We start from the raw sequence: 18,635 nt of genomic DNA on the forward strand, positions 1-18,635 counted from the left end.
TGAAAGAAATGTCTAAGTATTTAAATATCTATTGTTGGTGCAAGAGTAATCAAGAGAACTAAGGTTCTAGCGGAAATCAAAGGAATGTAATCCACGGACCAGACCAGACATGGAAAACGGACGCACACAACAAAGGACATAAAGTAACCAAAGTAATTATACATACAAAGTAACGAAAGTAAATGAGAGACTACATGAAAAACCGAGAGCATGGACCAGGTGTTCCAGTAGGAGTCCTCTGCTTTTTCAGAAACACCCGCCGAGTTACTCATAAAAAGTCAAGTCCAGGTTAGACGAAAAAGAAAGGAAATAAATGACACGTTGAACAAATCAGTTTTCATGATGCATATGGATACAACGTAACGACCCACGAGTTCATGATGATGACCATAAAACTTCTGTAGACATGACTTCAATCTGGTAGCAACATATCCGTTTTCCAGAAGCCTATACTCGGCGTCACATAAATAACATACTGTTAAAATTTGAATAAAAATATTTTCTACGACTTCATTGACACCAACCGTCGTTTAAATTGTCTTAAATGACTTGTTCATTCGTTTAGCCAAACAGCTTCTCAAAAACAAGTCGCTTATTAGCTTAAATCATGCGTAACAAATCCTTACGGGAAAATCCCATACTAATATCCGCCATGTTGGTTTTTACGGGACGATTTGTTTACAAACGAAGTGCGTAAGTTCCCGTCGAACTCCGGTGACAATCGTCTGCTTGATCAACTTCTCGGTATTATACGTTGTTCGCGTAAAATAAATCCGAGATATCCGAAATAACGCCGAATTGCATTCTGGGTTCTTCGGTTTTTGGACAAACCATTTAAACGTAAACAACATCTCCTAGCAACCCGATCACTGTAAACATGGCCGACTTTTTACAATGTAAATATTGCCACCTAGAATTAAAATCTGACCGGAATTTAACGATTCAATGTTTAGGGAGAAGCCGTTTGGCTAAACGAATGAGCAAGTCATTTAAGACAATTTAAACGACGGTAGGTGTCAATAAAGTCGTAGAAAATATTTTTATTCAAATTTTAACAGTATGTTATTTATGTGACGCCGACTATAATTGTAAGAGGTCTAGTGCGGTATAAATTTCAGAAAGATATGTTGACCCTTCACAGAGTATTAGCCCCTTAAAGTGTATTTTTTGACAATTTTTCAGTTTTTGACTGTTGTTAATCTAGTTCTACAAGATAAAAATTTGAAGTTAAGCATAAAACAGAAGATTTTGCATGGTGATGCTGCGTTTCGATTTCCCGGAAGTAAACAATAAAATGCAAATCGGTCTTCGGATTTCAATACATTCTACATCGGAAATTCCGGGACAGAAACTGAAACTAGAATGACATACAAAAGGACAAACAAATTGCTTGGAGTTTTCCCAAATTAAGATATTCTGTCAGTTTTGTACCTTTTGGTCACTTCCTGGTCATATGTCATATTTCTGGCAAGCAAAAGTTGTCCACTACCCCCTAAAATGTTATATCTAGTGAATACATTCATTATTACATAGTTCATCATATGTGAAAATATAAAGAAGTTCCTTGGGTGTGAACATAGTTTTCTGGGTGCAAATACGTCAGGAAAAAAAAAAGCAAAATTGTGGTACCATTATGATGTCATTAAAATGAAGAAATGATACAATGTTATAAAATATAAATAATGATATAAATTATTGAATATGGCATGGTTTGCCAGGTGAGCGATTCAGGCTTTTATGAGCCTCTTGCTCATCTTGTTGTTTTCTAGCTAAGTGATAAAATGTAAAGTTTGGTTTAGAAATAGAGCAAAGTTGTATTTACAAATTCAACGGTCAAATGTCTCCAAGCATCTTTCTTTTGTCATCAACTTTTGGGACATCCCTACAATTCAAAATTCTTACTTTCGTGCCCGTGTTTACTTTGTGTTAGTAAAATCATCTCAAGTTATAAGCTAGACTTCCATCTGCTCTCTAACATCTGAAACAACTCAAAGTAAATAGTTCAGTTATGGTTGAGTCTTTTTTTCACACTAATCAAAATCACCTGTATTTGGATGAATAAACTTCTTTTTTCATTTTCTTACTAAATTGGTTCACAATTAGGTAAGACTAAGTCATTCATATTGGATAACATATGAATAGTCTGCACCCTTATCTGAATAATGAGAAGTATTGTCTTGTCGTCTGTTTACGTAGATGGTGCCAAATTGAATACTTAAGATCACATGACAGTTGAGAGATGGAAACTACTTTGTCTTCTTGGCATTTGAGACTTTTTGTGATAAATTGGTTAAGATGGTATGGAATGGCATACACTGTCAAAATAATGAAATAGGAGACTAAATATTTCCTTTGGAGTAATGAATCCAGAAAAATGAAGCAAAGTGATACGAACAAATTGATCAGTTCTGATTAGAGTGTCTGCCTCAAATATCAAAGCAACAAGGATATACATCAAATTTTACTCTAAGTAAAATGTCTACACGCAATTTAGGCTTTACAATACAGTGAATTAGTATTTATTGATTTCGGACTATCCTTTACAGGATAATTTTATCAATGTATGAAATTGACACAGATTCCTTCGAGGAAGTTAGTAAGTTACATTAGGATGTTTGGGCTCTGAAGTTATTACTTAACCGAAAAATCTGTATTAAATTTTAGATAAATAGCCATATCATATGCAGAAATGATATATGAACGTTCGTATCTTTCGTTATGTCTCCATCCAAGAAAGTTTCACTGTCACTTGGGAGTTTTTTTAGATGCCCTTAGTGTAATAAAGAGAGAACTTCCTGGTAGTAAGAATCAATTATAGATCTTCGGTGTACAAATAAGGACCATTCCTATATCAGAATGTTCAAATACGTAATGCATTTTCATAAAATCAATCGCAATATTATACTAAACCATTTACCAGAAGAAAAAAAAACCGTAGTGTTCAAAGCTTTTAGCAGGAAACACTTTAAATGTGATGATGTAAACATATATATTTATACAAATAAAGGGTAAAAACAAAACTACAGAACTGAAGAATGAAAGGAAATAGTAAAAAGGAAAGTCCGTATAACAAATGACAATGTCTTGGTAAAAACTGGAAAGTTGGAAAACACCGCAATGGTCCTGACTCTAAACAGCCAGATGGGTTAAACTTGGTTTTATAGCGCAACCCCCTTCCCCAATCCCAATCCATCCACTTCAGTTACGGTTTATTATTTTCGATATATTTCAACACAAACGGGAAGCATAATATTACCACCGGTCAAATTAGTAAAATCAGTAGTCAAGAGAGAACAGAAAATCAATTTATTATTATGAAAATCCATCATCTGGTTGTCCCTTCAGCACCTGCGTATATCACAACTCGTACGTTATGTCAGAGCCTGCCCAAACTACTCGGATTGTTTTAACCGTGCTAGACTTTTTTTAAAATTAGGTTTCTGGTGCAGAGTTATGTTGCTACAACTACGTAAGTTTTATGGTCATCATCATGAATTTGTGTACCTTAATGGTGTATCCATCTGCAACATGGATCTGATTTTGTTATCCATGTCATAGTTTTCCTTTTTTCTTTCGTCTACCCCGGACGTAACTTATTAGGAGGGTGTTTCTATAAAAAAGGATGCTCATCATTCCGGTACACCTGGTGTTCGCTCCCAGATTTTAGTGGAGTCCGGGTTGCTCATTCACTTTAATTTATTTCTTTGTACGTATTATTTTGGTTATTTTATTTTTGTTGTTGTATGTGTCTACTGTCTCTGTCTATAATCTTTATCCTTGGAATATATTCTTTTGATTTTCGCTCGAGTCTTTGTTCCTTTGATCACTCATTCAGAAGCAGAATAAGTCTCAATAAAATCTAAATAATGGAAATAAAACTTTTTATGCAACATACATTTGTATTATACGCATTTTCTTATAACCTTGGTCCAAAAGTCTGTCTCTCAGACAATTTAACGACGCATTTTAGTAGAAGCCAGAATAGCTACTAACTGTGAAATACCTTAACAACTGGGAAATATAAACGCCATATATTTTTGTACTGAGATGACTACTGTCATCAATTTCTAGGTGAAGGTCCAAAAATGACGTGCGGAGGAAGCTGTGTCAGTAGTTTTGGCGAGCAACGTTCAGACAGCTCTTTTGTAGAACAAGTAGATGATCCTGCTATGTGCCTTTGTTTGTATGGATTTTTATGTATTAATTTTGGAATCCAATAAAATTTTACGGGCAATGGTGTTGGTGAAACTGTAGGAGACAATAGGGACAGATTGACTTTTGAAATATATATTAATTGCTTAACTACTGAATCAAAAAACTTATTTTCAATCAGATAAGCGTTTAACCTAGATGAATGCCACAAACATTAAATTGTAGAACAGGAAGTTCCTTTATCATTACAGAGTCTTCCCTTTTTCATTCAAAGAAAAATACAAGTAGTTGAGCAACTCGGATTCAACCGCAACAAAGTATCATAGACCAAAATACTTGGTAATTAATTAAGCGTTTTCTACTTTCCCATGCATACACATCCATCCATGATCAGTAACAGAGATTTTAACACATATCAGTATTACTGCCTAACCAGTCTAATGTCTGGAACGTTCCGTCACTAATTCGAACGGGTTAGGGAGAATACAAAAATATCACTGTCACTTGTCTTGTTTGTAGAACTGTTAGTTATATGGGCCCTTCCTACGAGATATCTGAACAATTTACACGTCCTTCTATGGCAAACCAAAGTGGACAAAAATCAATATTTCGTAATATTAGAAACTGAATTTTTAATATTACAAAATTATTTTTAATATTAGATAAGATTTTTTAATATTAGAAATTCATTTTGTAATATTACAAATTGAATTTGTAATATTAGAAAATGAATTTGTAATATTAGAAAACGAATTTGTAATATTAAAAAATCACTTTGCAATATTGCAAAATCAGTCACATTTTTTATATTACAAAATGATTTTCTAATATTAAAAAATCGTAATTGAATACGATAAATCCATTTTCAAATATTAGAAAATCAATTTCTAATATTATTTAAAAATAGTTTTTTAAAATTAGAAATTCAATTGAATTTTTAATATTAAAAATTTTTTTCGTGATATAAGAAATCTTACTTGTAATATTAGAAAAAAATCATTTTTTTTAATACAAGAAAATGCTCAATTTTGTCCACTTTGGCTTGCCATATCCTTCTGAATTTTCGAATGATGAGACTCACATTATTTACTGTTGTCAGTTCCTCGGTCCCTTCAATGTTAGCGAATCGCTCGATTTTTTTTCTGATATGGAATATAGGTAATAAATGATTCTTAGGGCGCAGCTTGATAAGACCGCTGACTGAATTTTAAATTTCGACATAACGTTTAAACTAGATAAATCTCAATTTGGAATGTGATTAAATGTTTGCCACAGTGTAAGTTCCTGAAAAATATTCAAAGATCTGGAAATTCGAAAATAGACAAAAGAAATTTAAAAAATAAAACAAAGGTATAAAAAAACACTTAGCGATCCACACATTATCTTAGAAGTTATTGTTGTGAAACAAAGAACGTGTATGTTTTTTTCCCATATTCTTAAAATGTTAATATCACATCCTTAAGTGTCTATTCTAGACTTCCTTTTGTGGTATGGCACCTTGAAGTACAATTTTATTTAGGTCCATGCTCTTATATTCATTTTATTTTCCGGAAACCAAACAGTCTACAGATGCCGAACGACAACTAGTTGACAACACTGACGATCGCATTATTTTGCGGTGATATAAGCAACATTGTATCAGAGACCTATGATTTATTACAGATCTATGGTTGTATAGAGATCACTCCCTGTAAGTAATTTGATGATTTCATACTACATGAATTTCTTAGCCAAAATCCAACTGACAAAACTTTCGTGTTTGCAATGAATGTTCATAATCAGGGTCTGGCAACCTCATTAATGAAAACATGTCTTTTCTTCACCTATTCACTGTCTACACCTAATTACAATGAACAATTCAGCAAGACTAAAAAGCCAATATTTACATTTTGTGCAACTGCTTCTTGCTTATTCTGATTGTTCATAATATGAACGCAAAATATATGTTGCTTCGGATGGAAGGTTTGAAATATTTGTTGTTTCTACATTGATTCAGACTCATTTTTAATTTCATTGCCAATTATTACAATTGCTTATATATATATCCCCAATTTCTAAAGAAAGCATAATACTTTCAAAGGAGTGGGCTTCAAATAATGTTTTATAGTACACTTTGATCAATAAATTCTACTGAAAAATAACAAATGACATAAGTTTATTTTAAGAAGTAAAACATCTTAGCTATCACAGACTATTGAGAAGTCACATGGCAGTCATATGGCTGTCACATGACCATCACATAACATTCAACAGTTAAAACATCACAATTAGACACAAATAACAAACACATAAAGACCTTACCTCATAAATATTTACAAAGTGCATCTTAATTCTTACTTGCACACATTAAAAACGAATTTTCTCAAAACATGCCTTCAATGTACATTAGCCAATGAGAGAGGAAATGTTAAACCACTGAAGAATATAATCAAAAACAGAAAAAAACTAATTCAAATATAATATTGCTTGCAAAACATGAAAACAATAACATTAATAAAGCAGGCACAAAAGTCCTCTAATGGCTTTTTACAAAACAATTTCAAACATTAAATTCAAATTTGCAAGTTTGTTTTATGCATAATATAAGTATTGTAAGATAGATAAAGTAATGTGGAACATTGTGAAGCATAAAATAATATATCATGCATGACATTCCCTGGCTTTACCTTGTTATTTCAAACAATTTGTGGAAAGTTATATCTATTCACATGTGAATGCTTGTTCTACCATGATGATTAGTAGATTTTGACTGCAGCCAAAAGGACATATTTTTTTTTCTTAGCAAGTTCAATTCTGTTGAAACTTTTATACTTTACATCAACAAAAAGACATTCTGAAGTAAAGAAAATAGAATTAGTCAATGACACTAATTCATTGTCCATTACTGTTTCATTTTCATTGTACATAATTTTTTCTCTGTGTGATGCCATGCAATGGGAGTCAACATTGGCATACAAATTTTGTTTTCAATGTAAAAACTTCGACTGAAGAATTAGGGAGAAACAAAAGCTAAATTTATGAACAGTTGACTTTCATATTCCTATAACATACTGGAAGTTACATAGTGAAAGTTGTTTACATGGCCACAGTTAAAAACTTCTACTGACTGCAATTGTAGAAATACAATAATCAACTGCACACAGATTCCTTGTTTATATAATGGATAAAAATATCAACTGAAAATTTTCATAAATATTATGAAAGACAAACACATGAATGTGATGGCAATTAAAATATCAACAGGAAAAGATAACAATTATGTTTCAATAACAGCAAAAAAAAATCATATTCAAGCACTTAATCAATTGGACCCATCACTAATCTGATCTAAAATCTGCCAAAAAAATCATATAAGGAATCAGAGTGTAAAAACATAAAAATGCTAACTTTAAAATTGATGGAAAAATAATCCATGAACATAATTTTCTATATTTATCAGTCTGTAGTTACATGTACTGTCTACTTTGTATCCAAACCTTTGGAATTTAACTATTTTCAATCTTCTGGTTTTGATACTAACTTATTTTTCTTCTGTTATAAATCAAATACAGATTTTAAATAAGTGTTATTGTAAACATCAAATTAATCATGATTCTGAAGTATGGATATCAATGCACATGAAGTGACTCTTTAAAGAATGGTGAAAAATGAATTAAGTGGGCACAAACTACTGGTACATAAAAAAAAAAACATTTTTACAGCCATATTGATTGCTTTTTTTTTTAATTTTAGTTATTCTTCATTTTGTTACAGTATAGTTCTACTTAAGAATCATGCAGATGATGACAATAAATGATTCATGCATACATTTCCACAGAAGTATTTATACTGGAAACCATTCAGAATACCTAAAAGACAATGATTACTTAAAAATGATAGTGCAAGAGAAAGTTGGGTTTAGAATATATTTACACCTAAATTTTTGTGGAGTATTACATTGAGAAATATGAAAAAAATTTCCCACTCAGTTTGTGTACACAGTTTTACACAAGTGAGCATCTCACAGCATACTGCATTCCTAGGAAACCAGCATTGCCCAAATTATTTAAAAGGTTTTAGATTAAATATCAAATAACTAATGACTCACCTTCTGCATGTTTTTTAGAGCCATACTTACTTAATACATATAAAATAACAACTTTTCTATATTTGTTTATTTGATTTAGGTTTACATGTTTGTAAATTTTTTAAGGTATGAGTGTTTGTAAAAATCAGGCAAATGGGAAAAATCTGAAACATGCATGTCAAAACCTCACTGATCTTACAATATACCTTCACTGAAGGAAGTCTTCTTTACTTGAAATTGATATAGAAAAAAGAAACATTTAGTGTACACCACAAATTACTACTTTCCCAAATTTATAAAAAGCAAAAAAAAATGTACACTTTGTAAACAAAATCCTGTGTTAATTCAAATTAGTACCAATAATCTACAATTAACTAAAGCACTAAGTTTTCTCACTCTAAATAAGGAAAATTTTAATATCTCAAGATATTTTTTTATTAATAACTGTCAATGACTAGTTAAACAATTACTTCTTTATGTTAAACATTACTTATATAAATAAAACAAAAACAAGTATATTGCACATAAATTTGAATTTACTTAAAAAGTTTCATTAAAAGAGAATTAACTCTATCTCTCTCTAGACCTTTACAATCACATTAACAAGCATTTTAGCAGACATAAACAATTTTACAACACATTTATTGATTGGAATGATCAACTAGAAACTTTTAAATATACAAAAAAGCAGCAGCAAAAAAAAAAAAAAAAAAAGAAAATAATCAAAAATATATGAATTTGTGAAAACAAAAAAGACATCATAAGCAAATAACTATATAATCAAAAATCATTAAAAAAAAACAATATTCATATGAGAGATGCAATTTCATAAAAAAGACACTTTCTTGCTAGTAAATGTGGAAACTTTTTACTCAATAAAGGAGTCTTAATACAGTTGTTAATTTACATTTCTTACAAAGATGATCTGAAAAATCTTAAATCATCTATCTTACATCTTTTACTGAACTCAAGTAGAATTATTTATAATAGAATATAGTTGAACTTTATAAAATAATATATTAGAATTTAGACGAAGATTAGAATTACAGAATCATCAATTTGAAGGAACTACAGGTTAGGTCGAAAACAGTTTGACTTGTTCACAGTTTTAACATCGGTTGATGACCTCATTGACATTTGATATATCTGTACATGAACTACACGAGTTATCTACTTTAGTAAATACCTTCCAGGAAAATGATTGTGGATATATTTGTACATGTACTACATGAGTTATCTACCTTAGTAAATCCCTTCCAGGAAAATGATTGTGGATATAAACAACACAAATCTCACTAAAATTGTTCATACACAGTTGTATTAAAATTACTGCTGTTCTTGATTCATCGACTTTTGACATTGAGTCTTTACCACTTCAAAAATATAATTCATATATTTAGAAATTTTACAATAAGAATTTTCACAAAACTAAGCTCCAACAAAGAAAAGAAACAAAAGAAAACTGATAAAATGATACCTAAAGAAAATGTCATTTCTTTTCCTAAGACCAGCAAAATGTTTAACTACTGGTAAAAAATGCACGATTTATATAGTACTTATTAAGTCTTCTATTTGGGTATAGTTTAAAGAGTTTCACTAACACAAACATCTTCCCTATTATATTTAATATAAAACATACTCCTTCTCATTAACCACACAATTACATTTAAATAATAACACTTTATATCTACAACTGAATCACATTACAAACAAGGAAGGAAAACTTTTAACATTTCCTGATTCAGGTCTTCAATATCAAAACTAAATATATACTTTGATAATCAAATCCATTTAAATAACATCAGTCACTCTCATGTCTACATCTTCATACATTTTCATCTAAAAATAAAATTATGATTCTAAAAGCAAAATAAAAACACTTCTACTTCCAAAGCATGAATAGTTATTACTGATGTTACTATAGTGTCTCATTAGTAAATTGTGTATAAATTATGTTATGTACCCGTATTATTTTTCTTTATTGAAACAATTGGTGACAATTATAATGAGCTAATTTAATTGATTATTATTATTACCGTATATAAAACAAAAAAGTTCATTTTCTATTCAATATACTTTGTGTTTCTCTTTTGTAATCCTGGCGAAAATGAACATATATTTAGATAGCAGAAACATTGTCTTGTGAGTATCTTTTTGTCTGTTTCAATTTAACACTGTAGCAATATTTTAAAAATAAAAATTAAATGCAATTCATTGTATAAATTTTGATATTGTCAATATAATGGTGTGTTTGTTAGATATTATTTTTTGTGTTGCTTTCATATTTTGTATAATAATATGAAATTACAAAATTATCATTTTTGTGTTACCACTACAAAATTCATTAGGAGACAGATGGATGAACAAGCTGCAAAGAGATCAAGTAAGTTCCTTTTGAGTTTCCTCCAAACAAAAGTAAATGCAAAGAAAGAAGAACCAGAAAAAAAGAAGAATCAGTGAAAAAATAATACAGTGCACCCTTGTTTTATCGCCACTTTTTGGACCAAGGTAAATTGTGGCGGTTTAAGAGGTTGGGGATATATTAAGGGAATAAATTGTATAAAATCTATATAACTTTAGGAAAAATGGACTTAAAAAATTTATGGCAATAAAAGAGAAACCCATATTAAAGAGAAGCATTATATCGAGGAAGCACTGTGAATCCCTTCCACTCATGCACTAGATGGAATTCAAATAAAAATGTCTACATGAATTATAAGAAACCTTAATATTAAGTTCTTAACATTAAATTTTCGAAGTCAACAGACGATGACTTCAGGGGTAAATGTGTAAAATTGGCATGAATTTGTGATGCAATGATGAAAATGCACCTGTACACCAAATATCATTGACTTAGCATAAGGGGTTCATGTTTAAATGAACTTGTTAGAAAACTTATCATTAAGTTTGTGGACCCTATTGTCGGAAAAGCAAAACCTAAGTCTTGCCTCCCTCGACTTTCATCACAGGTGAGACAAAAATCAATAGCAGAATTTACTAGAAGTCAATCAATTATGTTGTATTAGCTGAATTTAATAGTGAAACTGTGCATTTAATTGTCTTGAAAAGTTGTTCCATCCTATATCTTCCTCCTAGGGAAGTTGGATATAGAATGATTTCCCACTTGGAGCCTTCAAAAGTTAAAAGGTATTTTTTATTATTAAAGTATAAATTTTTTTTGTAGACTAGGAGAAATAGAATTCAAGTTCATTAATAGTTAAATATATTATCTTTGCATATAGGCTAAAAACCACTAATTCCACTTTCCATAGGCTTCTATGCTAATTTCACAATATTCAATGGCTTCTCTGGACTTTACCTTAACTTTAACCTGCAGAGGACTATATATCAGCATGATTCTACATATGTCAGCTCACAATCCTCAGAATGGCATGTGGGGTTAGCAGACTTGCAGTGCAGTACTGGTCACCGGAAATGAAGGGTCTATAAATAGCATGGGAAATCCCAGTGTTTTCACAAGATAGGGGTATATTTAAAAATCATTATGGAGATTAGGCTTCACATCACAAGAAGCAAAATGCACCTATAAAATGTACAGAAATGTTTTTCCTTTCAGAAACTGTTTAAATTTTTTAAATAAGATGAGAACTTTTTTCACAGCACTATGAGGAACAGGGGTAATTTCTGCGTAGGACTATTTTTGCGTACGTTCCAAATGCTCATTGGTTGAATTGGTGGTCTGTAACCTATATACTGCTATCCACTTAGTGTTAGATATATAGTGAGCATGGTGTCTATCTGTCAGTATGTCTGTTAGTCTGTTTATCTGTCCACAGCTTTTTCATTAAGTTCTCTCTGCAACTTCTTATCACTGCCCCTTATTGGCCTTAATATTTTAACAGAACCTTTATATAGGTACATGTACATGTATGCTATTATTGTGGAATTTGACTTCAGACTGAAGCAACATCAGTTTCCTGTTTGACAACATTGCTGGAGCAGGGAATAGGGGTTATCTAATGCTAAGCTCTGCTTATAATTTTTCTAGTTTTAAAATATCTTACCATGATACCACCATCTTGTTTTCTTTGGGTTTTTGCTGCAAGTCTTTATATAAAATGCATTATCAGGGGGCCTTTTCTGAAGAAAAAAATCATAACATACATTAATGTATTTCCACTAAGGTGTTTCAACCTTTTTCATTGTACATTCTAGAATCACTTAGTGGGACATTTGTCCCTCAGGAAATTCAATATCCAACAAAAAAATATGAAAAGAGTTTTTTCTTAATCTTTCTGCAAACAAACCTATTTTTCACTGAAACTATACACAGTTTTTTAAAAAAAGAATGTGAAAAATTGAAAACCTGCCACATGTATGTTTTTTTGCCTTGGCAAAACTTGTAATCTGATGAAAATTCTTTCGCATCTTGCTCTCAGGCTCTGATATGTTAAATACAGTGACATTTGATACAAAGAATACTTGCTAGCAGTCCTTGTGTTCGGACAAGGAATATTTCCACAAATATTTCTGAATGGCCATAAAAATTACATGTGTTTCCGCAAGCCCTACCAACCCTAATTTTTGTGTGCTTACCCTAAAGTCTAAATGTTTCTCCAAAACAAACTAGTCAAAAACGTTTGAAAAAAAGAGTTCTGCCTACCTAGTGACTTAAAGTTTTTAAAGTACATGTACGTTAGCATAAACACAGGTATATTTTTCTTTGCCTAAAGAAGAGTACTTGGCATCATAAAAAAATATGAATCATAGTTAATTCAAAACAAACAAAAGGTTCCACAAAGGATAACACCAATTGCTTCAAACTTTATCAAGTTCATCAAACTGAAAGTAAAAACAATAGAAAATACATGTTCTTACAACTTAACATATCATGCTACAGAAAAAATAATAAGCCATTCTATTAAGTAGCAGTGAAAAAAAATGTGATCAATTATTTTTAGTTCAACAAGCTATTTTCAAAAATCTAAGTCCCATAATATTCAGTAGGTCAGGGTACTGCAGAAGTGACATTAAGGGAAAATTTAACACTAAAAAAATGTTTATGACCAAACAGTCATAAAAGGATGGACAAAGTGATTACAGTGTCGGACCATTATCAATCTAATTAAAATTAGATCCATCAATTGTTCCATTCAGTCACTGCATGTGGGATCTAATAACACTTCATTCTACTTTCTGAATAGATGATCTTTTCAGAATTCTCTGGATTTACCCTTTGAATAATACTTTAAAATCAAGAAAGATGAAATTTGAGTAGCTGATGAGAAATGTCATCTGAACAGAAAGTAGAATGGAGCGTTGTTAGATCTTACATGCAGTGATTGAATGGAATGGTTTATAGGTCTAATTTTAGTTAGAATGGGACCACTGTATGAGTCAGGATAGGGGATAGAAAATAATTTTAATTTCTGTTACCTTTTCTGTGCAACTAGATAACATGCTAACAATACTAAGACAAACAGCCTGTACAGATAAAGCAGGGGACCAGTCATCTGTAAGGATTGATAGGCATATATGTCCATTACTGTACACATGAGGATGTACAGGTATATTCTGTCCTATAAACATCACCTACAATATAAATATATAAGATATATAACAGAAATATTGGGTAAATTTCCATGACACATCTATGTGCCTGACCAAAAGGGCCAGGAAGACGAGAAATAATCATATATGTAGTTTGTACATGTACCTCACTATCCATGGCATCAAAAGAAGAAACTGGTGCTGTATGGTATTATTTGCAGACAAAATATAAGAAAGAAAATGGCTCACATGGAAAAATCCCAGTAGTTTGAACCTATACTGACATATTTGGTGAATTTTTTTAAAATGAAAGACTTTTAAAAGGAAAACAATTGTGTCAAACCAGATTTTTTTGTAAAGAATTTAAATCTTGTGGATACTGTGTGAATTTAATACATCTGCAAATATGTAAGCTATGATATTCAAATATTTTCTTTTTACTTTTTTAGCAAAAACTCTTAGATGTTCAACAAAATGTGAAAATTGAATTATAAAATTGAACTACATCATGTTTTGCTTTTTAAATTACTCTGAAATCTAGATGGACAACTTTAGAAATAAAACAGTGTATTTTGGAGACTTGTGTACTTTCTCTTAAATAACATGCAATTTCATGACTTGTGAGTTTGTAACACTAATCATTCAACTATCTTAAAGTAGTCATCTACATTGTAAATGACAAAAACTTTTAAAGTTACACTGCATGGCCTAGCTTTTGATGAATCATTACATAACTCTTACTTGAGGTGAATCAAATGGATATCGTGAACCAAATTTAAACATTAACTGCATCTTTTCTCCTTCATATAAAGTTCCAGGGGCTCCATCTAGATCAACAATCCACCTATGAATATAAGTTTTTTTTTATCAGAGACTGATTATCTTTAGTCAGAAAAATTAAAACTCTTTTAAAAAACTCTGTTAGGAATCAAATTGATGAAAAGTAATAACAGAAATACATAGATTTGAAATGTATTTCTTCTTACATATAGAAAAGTCTCACAGTGAATAGAAAAGGGTTTAGGCTTTTACAAACCCTTCATCAGTATTAATAAAATTAGTAAAATTGCTAGTAAAATAATGACCATACATTACAAGACATTACTGGACTTTGCCTCCAGTATGACAGACCTTTGGAATTATTAGTACATGTGTTTTTAAAATCATTTGTAAGTTGTGAGAAGGCCAACAATGGGGATAAACAGATACTGGACATATCTCATGTACAGGTATACAGTGTTCTAGGATTTTTCAGAAATTGACGTTTCCTCAGGAAAAATCCATATAAAATCAACTTTCCCACAGTCATTGACTGCTTTCCTAACAAAACAAATCCTTCCAGCATATGAAGTTTTCAACTTGCCACAGGAAAGTGCAACTAAGTACCTAACTTTCCCTGACCCAAATTTCACTTGCCCTGGGTAATGGGAATTAGGAATCCTATAACACTGGGTATATGTGCTGTGTTGCAAAAAGCCCATGAAATTCAACACTACAATGTACTATAATTTAGTATTTTGTAGTTTCTTTTCATCATAGTTTTCCTTTCCTCTTTCGTCTACCCCGGATTTGACTTTTTATGATCAACTCGGCGGGTGTTTCTAGAAAAGCAGAGGAAGCTTACCCTACCAGTGCACCTGGTCCATGCTCCCAGTTTTTAGAGGAGTCTGAGTTGCTCATTTGCTTTTGTTACTTTGTATGTATGATTTTAGTTACTTTATGTTCTTTGTTGTGTATGTCTGTTTCATGTCTGGTCTTTGTCCCTGGATATTACCGCTATAACCTTGGTTCCCTTGATTACTCTTCATAAATCAAGAAGAAAATGAAAACTGCCTTATAGACATTTTTGTCTTAAATGTTGGATTATATCTAATCAACAGTTAAGACAAAATAGTCTATCCTCAAACATGAACTATTGATTTCACAAAAAAATTAATTGAATTTTTTTACTAATGCAAGAAAAATGAATATTTCAACAGAATATTACATTATAACATTGTTTGAACACACATTCACAACAAACATGTAATGGCATAAGTAATATCCATTTACACAAAAACTGATTGTCTGTGGCCTGAAGAATATTTTGAAATGTTTAGTGCGCTGCAAACAGAATCTGACTAAAATGTTGATGCCATACAAATTTACAGCCTATATAAGCTGTGCTTCACATATGGTATAGTCCACCACCATATTGGTCACATAAATAGACTTATTTTTAAGTTTTTATAGTCTCATTACTTAGAATGCTTCAGGAAGTACAGCTACATGTAGATACACCTGGACAGATTGGGCAAATATTGACACAAAATTCAAGCTTGATGTAGCTCTGAATTTTGTTTGAGATAAAATATTTGACACAAAATATATAAAAATCAAAAAGAAGCTTATATTATTAAAAAAAAAACCAATTCAACAAAGTTTCATGAAAATTGCTTGAAGTGTTATTGTGCAATCATTGGAAATCCTACCTTTTTGTATGAAAGTCCTATAACTCTTAATCATTAAATCAGAAATTTACAAAAATAAAAAAGGGCTTACATCAATATACATAAACAAGTCACAAAAGTATCACAAAAATTGTTTTTTTTAGTTATTGTGCCTAGTGTGAAAGATCGACAAATGGACACCAGTATACCGCAATACCTACTGCATTAAAAGACACTTATAAAACTTGCAATAGTAAGAAAATGAATGCAAGCATCATTCATACCCAAACCAGATAAAAATTATCTTAATAAATACTCTCGAGCTATTTAACAACTTTTGGACTAACAGACAGATGGACAAAAACTGGATAAACATGTACAAAAAAAGTACCAATACATATTGCTATTCCTACGTTAGAAATAGTAGCCTGCCCACCAGCCCGTGACTGGCTATCTTTAGGCACGACTGGCCAATTTTAGCAAATATTTATATAGCCATATAGTAAATTTATTGAAAAATTGTATTCAGGACTGGCTAGAATTTGAGTTAGTTTCCTACCCTGCCTATGCAACTTTGTGTGTTCAAGTATACGTCCAATATTTATTATATTCATAACTACCAGTACATGAGGCCAGCACTATTACAGTGGAGAACTTACTCTGATAAATTTTTATAAATACTTTCAGCATCAACTTTAACACCAGCTGGTGGGTCTTTTATCAATGCTGTTAGCTCTTTCTGTAGTCTTTTCTGAAAAATGGAGAAAGGACACAATGACTGTCAATTATCCTTTTAAATCACATAAGGAATAAAATCATTAAATTACATAGTTACACTAACTGAGGTAATTAATGACAATATAGCAATAAACCTGAAATTAACTTCTTGAGACAAATAAATCAAAAATAGCATAAAATTTGTAAGTAGACATGCATATATGTACTACATGTACATTTAATTGTATGTATAGTAAATGACCATTTACATGTATGTGATTTTATGGCAGTCTATTCCAGAATCATTGATCAAACTATGCTAAACACATTATTTTGACTTGAGGCCCAAAGTTATATTGTATAAGAAATTCAACACCATATATAGCTTTCTTACATACAATACAAGTGAATGAGTGGAACACAAATGATCAAAGACCAACATCTGTACTCTGTAGTGTATCATGGAAGTTAATTGTTTTCTAGACTGAGGTAAAAACAGGCATCAGTGGATTTTTATTTTGTCTGAAGTTAGTACAAGATCTTATCTTTCATTGCATTTAACTTATTTTTCTGATGCAGCATCTTTAATGCTCAGTAATTGCTTGCCAAAATGTGCTTAAAAATACAATTGCATGTTCCCTGATTCCCATTGTATCAAATTACTGAAAAGAAAATTCTCAAAAATTATTTTTTTCAAAAATATTGCAATATTAATTTGTAGGAATGCACTTCAACAACTTTTCAATGGATCAAGATAACTTTTTCATCAGAATTTCATCTTCTTGCAACTTGAAAGCAATTTTCAGAACATGACCATAGCAAATTTGAAAATGGCTGAAAGTCAAGTAAAAATTTAGAGTATCCCTTCTTTTCCAGCCTTTAAGAAAATTGGATAAATATGTGGTTTGAAAGTTTACACTTGTTTCCTAGTTCAAACACATCAAATGCTTAGAAATTGCATTATCATGAGTTCTTGTTTTCTTGCGCAATACAGTGGGACCTGCAATATCGTGAGAACAATCTACACGTATGGTATTCATGTAACAGGATATCTAGCAGTATGGTTTGGTTGTTTTTCACTATGTCAATATGCAAGAATCGATATAAGTACAATGACACTTTTAAGCCTTCTCTAGATTGCATTTAGCAATAAAATATACATGTACATTGTACGACTTTTTGATCTTGGACTCTAAAAATGATACATATTTTCCTCATAAAACAAGAATAACATAGTTTTGAAGAAGTCCTGAATCATCACTGATATACTGTAACTTTCTATTTCCAATTTGGTAACATATACATGTACATATACATTAGAACATGTATGAGTTTTGCAGTTTTGGTCAGTTCATAATTATGTTCATTATTTTATTTTTATTTTTTTCCCTCACAACTGATATGCAGAAAATATATGTATTGTGGATGCCAGGTGTGCATGAATCACTTCCAATGAATTTCTGATACATTGTAACAAAGATAGATAAAGGGTCTGGAACAGCTGACAATCTGATTCCGAATTTCAAGTTTATACGTCAAACTGTGAAACCTTTGTGGATTTATATTTAGTATGTTTATAAAGTTTAACGGACCAATATATTATGGGTGTATAGACTAATGAAAAAATGCAATTTTTATCAAAACAAATGTAATTTTCTCAGCTAAAGCGACAATTACCTCCATGGAAGCCATGATCGTCTGTCTGTTTATCTTTAGTTTCGGATTTCATTTTATCATTTATAGTTTTTGAATGTTTTTCT

At 31.0% G+C, this 18,635-nt stretch overlaps 1 protein-coding gene across 1 annotated transcript; it reads right to left on the reverse strand.

Annotated features, from left to right (window-relative positions):
* Nucleotides 1-6,290: 6,290 nt before the first annotated feature.
* On the reverse strand, nt 6,291-18,628 carry LOC148629744 (ubiquitin-conjugating enzyme E2 W-like). Its single transcript, XM_088556441.1, has 6 exons — nt 18,553-18,628; nt 16,818-16,909; nt 14,471-14,573; nt 13,616-13,771; nt 12,244-12,319; nt 6,291-10,057 (listed from the first exon to the last, which is right to left on the reverse strand). Exons 1-6 carry the CDS (start codon nt 18,565-18,567, stop codon nt 10,044-10,046), a joined length of 456 nt encoding a protein of 151 aa, XP_088412567.1. The 5' UTR covers nt 18,568-18,628; the 3' UTR covers nt 6,291-10,043.
* Between the last annotated feature and the right edge of the window lie 7 nt (nt 18,629-18,635).

The sequence above is a fragment of the Perna viridis genome, chromosome 1 (genome assembly GCF_037379345.1).
Source record: "Perna viridis isolate PV_CMFRI_1.1 ecotype Kerala chromosome 1, ASM3737934v1, whole genome shotgun sequence".
NCBI lineage: Eukaryota > Metazoa > Mollusca > Bivalvia > Mytilida > Mytilidae > Perna > Perna viridis.